This window comes from Hoplias malabaricus, chromosome 12 (genome assembly GCF_029633855.1).
Source record: "Hoplias malabaricus isolate fHopMal1 chromosome 12, fHopMal1.hap1, whole genome shotgun sequence".
Lineage (NCBI taxonomy): Eukaryota > Metazoa > Chordata > Actinopteri > Characiformes > Erythrinidae > Hoplias > Hoplias malabaricus.
Genome location: NC_089811.1, coordinates 31,697,936 through 31,710,090, shown reverse-complemented (window position 1 = coordinate 31,710,090; position 12,155 = coordinate 31,697,936). Strand labels below are relative to the sequence as shown.

The 12,155-nt window shown below is 36.4% G+C and overlaps 1 protein-coding gene across 1 annotated transcript in view; it reads right to left on the bottom strand.

Moving 5' to 3' along the window:
* myo3b (myosin IIIB) overlaps nt 1-12,155 on the bottom strand; it is a 104,813-nt gene that overhangs the window by 44,964 nt on the left and 47,694 nt on the right. Inside the window, exons 24-25 of the mRNA XM_066685927.1 lie at nt 3,133-3,212; nt 507-584 (exon numbers count right to left, since the gene is read on the bottom strand). Of these exons, the coding sequence (XP_066542024.1) occupies nt 507-584; nt 3,133-3,212 (158 nt within the window). The remainder of the gene's footprint in view (nt 1-506; nt 585-3,132; nt 3,213-12,155) is intronic.

Here is a 12,155-nt window from a genome sequence, read left to right as displayed (position 1 = left end):
AACATTCATTCATTATCTGTAACTTATATGTGCTTATCCAGTTCAGGGTCGCGGTGGGTCCAGAGCCTACCTGGAATCATTGGGCGCAAGGCGGGAATACACCCTGGAGGGGGCACCAGTCCTTCACAGGGCAACACACACACACACACACACACACACACACACACACACCTACGGCCACTTTAGTCACCAATCCACCTACCAACGTGTGTTTTTGGACTGTGGGAGGAAACCGGAGCACCCGGAGAAAACCCACGCAGACACGGGGAGAACACACCAACTCCTCACAGACAGTCACATGGAGCGGGAATTGAACCCACAACCTCCAGGTCCCTGGAGCTGTGTGACTGTGACACTACCTGCTGTACCACCGTGCCGCCCAAGACAAAACATAATAGTACTAACTTATTATAATTTCACTTACTTTCTGGTAAAGGTCTTGTGGCTTTCCTTCTTGGAAAATGTCACAATCTTTAAGTTAGATGGAACACCTCCTGAATACTCACACGAAAGTAGGACGCTACAGTCTGCCTCCTCATGTTTGTGGTCTCCTCTGGGTGTCTCATCATCTCCATGGTGTCCACCTAAAATCATGAGCACCCTCAGTAGTCTTATACCAACATGAGAAGATACATAATCTTCTTTCCTTGCTTATGGGGAGACAGTGAGAAGAACCAAAAAAAAAAAACCTGAATCTGAAGATGGACATTTCAATGAAACAAGGCCCATACAGGCACTTACAGCAAACATCAAATATAACTGGTTTCTAAAAAGTGAATGTGTACGGATGGTCACAACAAAGTCCTGACTTGAACCTCAGTATTAAGGGTGGATTTGAGAGTTTAAATTTGAAACCCTGGGGAATTAAACATGATTTGTCCAAAATAACGAGCCAAAATCTAACATCAATGAAAGAAAAGGTTAATTACTTCTTACTGTCAAAATTTCCTACAACAGATTTACAATAAAGTACAAATTTGAATAATTTTCTTCCCCAACATTTTCATTTTCAGACGTATTTTAAGTAATCCTGTGTTATTAGTTTTTAAACCTATATTTTATGCACATATTTGTTATATATGTATGTGTGTGAGAATATTGTGAATGTTTACAGAACAGCAATTGCACAGATGAAAACAATGCTAATCAACTGAAGCAAGTACTGTTATTTGCATGCATCGAAACTCAGAGATCTCCAATATCAAAAGTCCAATTCTACATACTGTATATGGATGTGTTTAACACATGGCAAGTTCTCTTTCCCCTTAGGAAATTGTAAATGCATTATGACTGAATGATAATTCCCATTAAACTGGGATTATGATAATGGTTGATTTCATAATGTGTGATTTGCAAGAAAATAAACACTTAAAACCAACATCATGCAGGTCTGGGGCGAATATTACAAGGTGGCTTTAATACTTCAGGGTCCTTTCAGTAATGAGCCTCATCACCACAGATGAACTGCTGCTTTTCAACTCTGTTTTAACAAGGACACAATATGATCTCCTTAACAGCCATCTCCTCTCCTGGTCTCATCAAATTTAACGATGTGATAAATATTTTATTGCTAGTCTATACAGCAAAGTGCATATCTTAATACTTCTTCATCTCTACTCTGAGCATGGGGAGAAAGGTATGCGTAGAATTTATTTCAATGTTCCTACATTCTGTAATTGGAGGCTTTGACAGCTGGCCATCTCCAATGTGCCTCACAATCCTCACTCTCTACATCTGTCCCACTTCTGGCTCACTCTTAACTTTCTCTGAAGTCTCTCATCTTCTTCTTTCACTGTCTGTAAGTCTACTACAATATTTTGAAGCAAAAATGAACAAGTTCTCACATAAATGATGGTGGAAGCCCAAAATTATTTCTTCCAGCTCCAAAACCAAACCAGAACCAAAGTAAGCTTGCTGATCACTGCAGACACCAGCCTTGAGTTGATGTAATACAAAACATTTTCACATGAACTAAATCTATATTATGGAATATGGAAAGGAAAATGCTATGGATCATAAGGATTCTATAACAAGCTAAACACAAACGTTTCACCAAACTACACAACTTTTAAAACACCTAAAGCAGACATGAATTTACAAAAATACACAAAGTTAGTAGAAGTGATCCAGCACCTATCTTGTTGGATTGGTTAAATGTTCTTACCTTTAGCAGGTATTTAGGAGACTGAGAATAAAGAGAGTTGTTTGAAAACACAGAGGTAGATATAACAAAAGCAGGTCAGGAGAGTGAGCTGACATTCTTGCACAAAGAAGAAATGAAGGCTGTAGATAATTACAATGACATTAGTTGAGAAATGAGTTCCAGTCTGTTACTGAATGAGTATGTGGAAAATTTTAATTTGATGGTCCAAATAAGATACTTTTTACAAACACAGAATAAAAGGTGCACTGCTGTGGCAATTTTTAAATTGTATTCATCTTTTAGAGGAAGACTAAAGTGGTTTTACTGCTATAGCACCCAATACGGGTGTAGCATGGCATTCCTGTCCAAGCTGGGAATCACACAGTATTTGACCACATGGAGGGCAACACTGTTATACAACTAACACTTATTTAATTGATTGAAATGTGTTAATTGTATTCATAAAATGATAAACATTGAAAAGCAGTGAAAACAAACAAGGAAAAACACAATTATTGCCAAAAGTATGTATGTTAATGACTCAAATTAAATTTTTATCTGTATTTCTATTTGAATTAAGTAATTTCAATGTATTTTATCATGTCTTCCCTTACCTTTGACCTACATTCAACTAAACACCCATCACACTCTGTAGTTTTTCTAACTCTAAGACAACATTCATTCTAATCCTAAATTTAACCTCAAAACTCAATCCTTAAAGCTTTTGATAATAATATTCAAACTAAAGAGTCAGCTCACAATCTGAGCATTTGCAGAGAGTGTAAAAGTGTAGATGGTCAATACAAGAAAGTGTGACCCAGCAAGAGGGGAAGATTTGATAGGTGCATCACAAGGAAAGGAAAAATCATAGAGAGTGAGTACTGTTGCTATTACAGAAATAAAAGGTGATGCATGCTTGAAAAGATGGTCAATATAATAATTTGCAGTTTGTGAGATGTATATGGTCTCTTGCTGAGCTGAGTGCCTACCTTACTGCGTCCAGCGCTGAGCTGAGGAGGTAGAGATCTGGATGCTGCAGTGACTCTGGCTCTGGAGGTGGCCAGATTACCTGATAAACAACAGACAAACACCTGATTATCATCTAATCTTAATGCTACAATTAATAGTGTTTTTTTTTTTAAACAAACTTAATAGATAAAGTAACTCCAGAGTTATTCACTGTTACGTCATAAATTTCTCCCAGAATTATATACCATTGGCTATCCTTTATGACATGTAAATCTCTTATGATTAAACATCAGTAGAAATGGCTACACAGAATAAATCTCATTTATATCCTTTATGACATGTAAATCTCAAGAAAACGGTGTTACCCAAATTTTTTCTGCAGTAAATGAATTTGCATGGTAGATGAACATATGTGTAGATGTATATTTTATATAAATATATTTTTGAGCACTTCCACCCTGACACATACATGTCCTTCTGCTTCCAGACTCTTCTTTAAACATTGTATTAAGAGGCTGTGAATTAAAACTTCTTGTTGAACAAAACAAAACAAGGACAATCCAACTTCACAGTGGAATTACTACAAGTTACATGCATTATGAATGTCACAAACGTTCACTTGTTCAATGTTTAAAAATAGTTAATATATACTGCTCAAGGGTTTGTGGTTGCCTTGTCTGATTCTTGTCTTCATTATGTGTCAAATGAGAAGACATTAATCTCATCTGGACAACAGGAAGGCCACTGAAGCACACACACACACATGCGCACAATGCTATTGTTGCCTGAGTAGAATTAGACCTGGCATTGTCTTGCTGAAATAATGATAGACTACACAGAAAAAGATGGTGTTTTGGCAGCATTTGTCTCATGAAGATCTCATCAATGGTATTTCCACATGTGCAAGTCAACCGTGCTGTAGGCTCTGAATCACTCACAAACCATGGCAAAAATTTGAATACAGTGGTGAGCCATGACCTTTATCTGCTTGCAAAGCTGATGCTCATTTTATAAGTTTTTAAATTAATATGGTTATTGTGGAAAGTTTCAAATTGCATAACTTGAATATTCAATATCTTATGTTCTGCACTCTTACCACTGTCCCAATTTCATTTTATTTTATTTTTTTGAAGGGGTTGCAGGAATTAAAATATCCCACACAACAACACACTGCACCCTAACTGTGCAGAAATGGGGAGTTTGTATTTTAGTTAAAATTATAATTTTGTGAATGCTGCATACCAGGAAGTGTTACTTAAATTGATGGTAAAAAGAAATCCCAGACTCGTGAATTTTAGTGTATACTGAGTTTAAGATTATTCCTTATATAAGGCTTCATCATGCCAATGACATTGGGCTATGTGATATTTTTAACTAGCAGTATGAATCCATAGTGACCTACACCAGAACAAACAAAACAAATAGGCCTGCTGTGCTGACATTTTGACCTGCTTCAGTACACGCAAAACTGATCAGACCCAGCAGTACAGACTTCAGAGCAAAGCATCCTTCTCTCTCTCTCTCTCTCTCTCTCTCTCTCTCTCTCTCCCGTACAAACTGTTCTATGGGAGGCAGAGTCCCACTGTAGCATATGCAGTGCAGTCTGAGCGTTTCAAAAGTTTCTGCACAAGATGTCCAAATGTTTTCTCTGGCTGTGTCTTCAGAGGCTAAACTCTGATTAATGGCACTGAAAGCAGCCTTTGAAGCAGGATTGGTGACATCAAAGTGCTAATCCATGGGTGGCAGGAGTTTTATAATGAGTGGGAAGCATTTTAACACATTTCAAAGGCTCCCCTGCATGAATAAACAATGGCAGCACAGATGTGCCACACACCTTTAGAAAAATACCCACCATAGAAATGGAAAGCAGTACTGAAGCCATGTTACATGAGTGTACACTGTATATATATATATATATATTTATTACACACACACAGTGTAGACACTGCACTTCCTATAATTCAGCCTCAGCAGATGTCGGTTTATGAAAGATCACAGATTCTGAGACATCAAAAACAAGACAACAAATGATCAACATAGACAAACATTTAGTTCTTCTGTCTGGCATAATAAGAGGCTCTCTCTACTTAATCTGAGAGAGTTGTTAGTGTATCATTCAGTGCACCACTCATATTTTCGGCATCATGACATCACTGTAGCTGTGCGAATTCTTTTATCAATAATAAAACGTTCAAATTCTGTAATAAAAAGAAAAAAGAAAGAAAAAAAAGCCTCTGGTTTTTGTACTCACACAATGTGTTTTATAAGAGCTTCAGAAATGGTTCATTTGTGAAGCAGATTTTGGGTTTCATTACAGCACACTAGTGACCTATAATTAGCATGTGCCGATCTCATCCTCTGGTAAAACTATATATCTTAAAGGTTGAAGGCACTAGCTGGCCAAGCGAGAGTTTCTTCTGATATAGGGTATTTATAGGGAGTTAAATAACTTCAGTGACACCTACACATGAACCCATCTAAGAAGTCTTGTCCCTTCATGTTTGAACATGGACAAGTACTGATAATGTGTGATTAGTTGTGGTTTAGAAAGACATTCCAACTCATCCCGTAGGTAGTGGATGTAGATCCAGGGAGGTATCATTTGTGTCAGCAAGGGTTTCAAATTTCCAAAATTGACATTTTTGTTGCACTTGCTAAATAGTTAGAGAGGACTATTAATGAATAACCTTCATTTACCCTATGCCATTTTTAATCCACCGTCCATCCTCACCAGTAAACCACGCTTCAGAAGCTTACAAAGATCTACTGAGAAAGTTAAATGACCAGACAAAGAAGTAAATATGTTCAAAATTAAATAAATGGAGTAATAGCTACATAAAATAATTTGTTATTTTATTTTTAGCTATACAACCCATTTTTTCGAACAAGTTGGGTATAACAGCACGCTATTTGCAAAAAAATATATAAACCTTATATTTAATTGAAAACAGTACAAAGACAACATTTCAAATGTAGAAATTGCAAAACTGTGACAGGGACAACAAAAGAATGGTAAAACTGCAATGCAGTACAGCTCTATAATGCAAAGAAAAAAACATATAAACAGAACCCAGATATGCTATTGCCTTCTTTGGGCCCCTTTGAGATAAACTGAGGAGAAGTGGAAAAGTGTCCTGTGGTCTGAAATATCAAAATTAGAAATTCTTTTTGGAAGTAATGGATGCAGCCCCCTCCGGCCTAAAGAGGAGAGCGATCATCCGGCTTGTTATAAGTGCACAACATCTCTTATAGTATTTGGGGGCGTTGGGACACATGGCATGGGTGATCTGTACGTCTGTAAAGGCACAGTGAATGCTGAATGATGCATACAGATATTGGAGTCTTTATCAGGAAAGGACTTACCTATTTTAGCAAGACAGTTCCTATCCTCCTTCAACAAGCATTATAACAACACTGTCCTGTGGTAAAAGCACTGTGATAAACAAGTTCAGACCCATTAACGTATGCTGGAATATGAATTAAATAGTATGTTTATTTTCATAAATAAATGTTGATTATCTGAATTCCTGCAACAAGCAGGAAAGGGACATTTCACTTTTAAAACTACAGTAGTTTGACACATCAGTGACTCAAAAATGTTTACAGAGTGCTGATAAAAGAAGATACAACACAGCAGTAAACATGCCCCATCCCAACTTTTTAAAATTTGTTGGAGGCATCAAATTGTAAAAGAGGATATAGTTTTGTTTGTTTGTTTGTTTTTATACAAAACAAAAACATAATACATTTTCTCTGTTTCAACAAATGAAATGTTGTCTTTGTAGTACTTTTAAATAAATGTACATCTGAAATGATCTGTTATTTACATTATGCATAGCATCCCATATTTTCAGAAGGGTATGTATTAAAATTAGTATGCAAATACCAATAAGTGTGTGTGTGTGTGTGTATACATACACACACACACACACAAACACAGATTTGCAACTTCAGAATAATAATTAAGTGATATCAAATGTGTCTATGCAATACACTTAATATAAAGTTCATTTTAAAAGGACACAGGCTTTGAGAAATTAATCCTTCTATTATTAATTGGCTTAATTATACAAAGAATGATTCAAACTTAATGAAAAATTATGAGGCCTTTTGGATCTGGTTTTATGGGGTGAACAATCTTCACATAATCATGTTGAACATGTTTTTGTATTGTCCACAACAGGAGAGATGGAAGTTAATTTGTCCTGGATTAACTGATGTGTATCAGACCTAACTATAGCTTAGGAATCCTGCAGTGTTGGCCAACAGGCTTAGAAATGAGGACCGATGGTATGTGTGTCACATGTCCTTCACCATGAATTCCACAACGCTGACGCAACACTCACAGCAACAGAAGTACATCCCCCCTAACTTGACACAGACTGAAGACGCCAACATAATTAAGCTTACAAAGATGGGAAATTTCTGTCATCTACATTCAAATATTTTTTAGAACAAAATACATCCTTTATTAAGTAGAAATTACGCAATGTAGGGCACATTGCTCAATTATCTAAGACATGTGTAAGTGAGGTAGATCCTGATTATCTTAGCACTTAATCTATGGATTATTCCGACAATTATTTGAGTGCTTACAAAGGAAGAACAATAAAAATAAACACTAATTTTTCAGAGAAACCAGAATGCGCTATTGAAAAACAAAAAAATAAAGTCATGAAAATGAATAAACATAAAAGTTATAAAGTTGAAGCATAAAACAAGACTCTATTTTTTACTGTAAGAGAGAATGGTAAAAGAATATAAATCAATCATTATAGTGTTTTAACATCAGTTGCTCATTTACAGTAAAGGTACATTTTAATTTATTATATCTTTATATAATATAATTTAATATATAATTTATTTTATACCTAGTAAATGAATTAAATTAATAAAAATATGACAATTATAAAGAAGAGTAAAACCTATAGAATTCTAAAGCCATGTATCATGCCCATATTAGGAACTCAAGAGAGCGGAAAATGCTTTTTTGAAGCTGCTTTCCTAATTCCAAACCTGATATTGATTTTGAACTTTTTGTTTGTAAAAGTGAACTTTCATACAGTTTCATTTCAGTGTTCTAGTGTTATATTATCCGGAGCATATGTGTGTAATTTTTATTTTATTTATTTATTTATTTATTTAGAGAAACGCTGAAGGAAAATTCAGATGGATAAAATATATCAGTTTTCAAAGTATTCGTTTAAAACACGGTGTGACAAACTCCACTGTTTTCACACACTGTCAAGACTTCTAATGTGTGATCTGACACAGACAACAGAATAATGACACAACTAGAGACTTTTGTTTAACTTCTCAAAATTACATAAAACATGCTTTAGCTGGTGAGAAAGTAGGTGGCAAAACACATGTAGGTCAATGTTTCATGCTTCATCCCCCAAGGTGAAAATAATGAGCTTCATGTACTGTTAATGCTGACCAAGGCTTGGTTTACAAAGCACTGAGAGCATCTGCACTAATCTCAGCTATTTTCCTCTGTTTATATCTCTCTACACACTAATACACTAAGCTCTGCTCACTTGTCATCACTCCCTCTCTTTTTCACATTGCCTGTGAACATCTTCAACTCAAGTTCTACAGCAAATCAATATCTCTCAGTTCTATACTGTATATAAACATCCTTCTCTCTCTCTGTGAATTCAAATCTCAAATCATCTGCACCTAATTGTCACAATGAATTAGCAAGGCTGATAGTAGCATGCAACATGTCAAGGCACTTTCACGCCTTTCTCACACACAGATGCACACAAACACACCCCTTCACTGGCACATGACGGGAACCTTCTTCAGTGAGGAAAGCTGATAGCATACTTCCAAAGCCTCTGACAAAAATGAGTGGATATCAATTTGTCATAGCACTATAATATAATATATACAGTACTGTGCAGACGTCTTAGACACCTAAGATAATGATATATATTTAAACTAATGCCTGCTCAGTGAATGTGGTGCTTGTATAAAGTTATATATAATCACAGTAAATACAAAAATATAATAATGTAAAACAAATAAGAAATATAAGATCTGTTTTTCTATAAAGTAATAGGTGTGAGTTTGAAGAACAATGTTTTGTTCAGATTGTCCTTGATCGCATGAATTTGTTAAATCAGCAGCACACATTATTTAAAATCATTATTTATTAAACCAGTAAATCTAGGTGTTGGATGATAACCTCAAATAATGAGGACTGCCACGAGGAGAGATTTTGAAAAAGTTAAACCAACACAATATTACACTGTTATTTGGTTTTATTCTAATGCTGGGCGTTATTTGTTGTTTATTTATTTTTAGCTTTTAAAATCTCAATCTCTGGTGCCTAAAACGTTTGCACAGTACTGTATACACTGAACATTTGTACTGCATACCACTGCTGTCATATTCATTTATTTTCAGCAGTGACAAAATGAACTTTCACCTTTGACATAAGTTTAGGAATCTGAATATTTGAACTATATTTGTATGAATTTTTTTACATTTTAATCCTATTCATCTGAATATTAAATATTTGAATTACCGTTATATGGCATTTGCTAAGAATGAACGTCAGGTGCTGAAATAGCCAGATTTGAAAATTCAGATAAAAAAATAAAACATTTAAATAATAAATAAATATTTAAATTAAATAAAATCTTAAAACTTCACATCTCAAAACTGCAAATCTAGGCCAAAGGTCAACCATCCGCTTTCTCAGGAAATGGAAACATCCACAGAGTGATCAAACGCAGCAGTTACCAATCACAGCGCCCTCTTCTCACAGCCACCAATCACAGGACTGTTTCACCCCATCCCAATTCCTGCCCTGAGCCCTAAGGACTTCCTTGAAGTGTGCATTTTGATGATATTATAAAAGGGTAAGCAAAAGGGCGCACAAGCATTCAAGTGTTCAAGGGGTGAGAGAGCTGAGAACAGAATTGGAACACACTTTTTGTCCGATGTTCATGTTTGAAGGCATTTCTGTAACTCACAAGCTTTTCATTTTCCGACCAAAAGTCAGCTCTGTCCTTATAACACCAACACACTGGACACAACTCACTATTACCGCCTTTCTGACAAAAAACACTGACAAAACCACTCGCTCTCTGTTGTAGTGACTTCAATAACGCGGCAAACGAGTCAGTAACAGAGGTGTCCAATTAAACACTGATCTATCACGCAGTGGATGTTTAGTTTTCCTGAGAAACCTGATGCTTGACCTCTGGCCTAGTTTGGTAGATCTGATTTTTTAAGTTTGGATTTATGGGTCCAAATATTTGAAATCCAAATCTTTCTAATCTGAATATTTAACCACCACACAAGACCAAAGTTTATCAAATGCCAAATAAAAATACTTCAAATACATTTAGATAAATATAATTCAAATATTACAATTCTGATTCAAATACTTATGCCATTTATTTACTTCCATACAATTAATTTATTTCCAGTAAAAAGAAGATGATAAGATTCTTGTTATACATTTTCTTTAAGGTACTTCTGAGGAGAAAAAAAAATATAAAGGGAATCTCGTTCCTTCAAAATAAAAAGGTGCATAAAGAGGAAAAAAAAAATAAGAACCACTGTTCTTGGTTCACATTCGGAAAAGTATTTCTGTATCTCCTTCCACTGTGTGAACACAAATCAATGCCCTGGATGTGAAAGAAGCTGCTGATGTTTTCAGAACAATAAACTAAGAAAGCAGATCATGGAAAGCAGAAAATGCAACCAACCTCTAATTTCAGTTGACAGTTGAAATTAAAAATGAAGGGTGGTACTGTAAGTCACTGTTAATTGTGTATTTCTGTCTCTATACAGTGTGAATTTCTACGCAGACACTGTGACACAGATCTAAACTATGGCCTTTTCCATTTGGTGGCTCAAACAATTTTAATGTGATAATCTTTGGAAAAAAAGGAGAAACGACAGTGTTGAGGTCAGCAGGTTTCTACAGAGAGTAGGAAGCAGACATGTTTGAGAGTGCATGTATGCATCCCCTTTGGGTCAAGCTGACTTTCAAGGTGCAGGCCTGCAAAAGAAGATGACACCCATCATCTCTGCCTCACATGTACTGCTTCTGGCAAAAACTGCCAACATAGACACAGAATATGAGAGAGAGAGAGAGAGAGAGAGAGAGAGAGAGAAAGAAAAAAAAGCCCTTCTCTGGCATCCATGCATTCAGTTTGAAAATTAAGCCCAGCAAGATTCCTATAGAAGTGAAGTTAAAAAAAAAAAAACAAAAAAAAAAAAAAACCTCAAGCTGGCACTTGTATTGGGTTTCTATTGACAAGAATAGTCAATGTGCCCTGGATTAAAAAGCAATCCCTGGTTCAATATGACACCTCTACACTCTCTTTCATCAGAGGCTGTGCGAGCCTTGTACTTCAGAAGCCCAGGATCGAGCTGTCGACATGGGGGACAATCAAAGTTGTCAGACAGCAGCCTTTACAAGCCGACTTCTGCTGAGGAGAGCTGGTAGATATCACTCTTTTCTCACTCTCTCTCTCTCTCTGCAGACCTCTTTCTCTTGTATTTTCACTCATAGTCTCTATCACTCCCCCCCTCTACGTTTTTTAAATAAATATGATCTATTCTTGAAACTCAACTCAGCAACCAGGCAAATGAGATTGTTCCACTGCCTCCCCTGCCCCCCTCCTCCCTGCCACCGAGCGTCAGTGCCCCATGCTCAGACGAGTCCAGAGGCAGTTTGAACATGGTGTTTTTCTGTCAGGGAGGATCCATCAGTGGAGCGCACGCTGTAATGGGCTTTGGGAGCCTGACACAGCCTCGCTTTATCAGGAGATGTTCTGGCAGGGAACGAAAGTGTGACTGCTTCTCCGTATCGCAGCAGAAAAGCAGCAAAAGATTCTGCCGACCTGGTACGAACGCAAGATTGAGGTTAAGTGTTTATTTAGCGTCACACACTGAAGGTTTTATCGGAGTGGTCTAAGCACAGATGGACATCTGTAATCATTAGGGGCTGAATGCATAATGCTTCATTTATCTGAGGGTAAGAGTGCTGGCCTAGGCTTGGATTTTTAAGATGCCA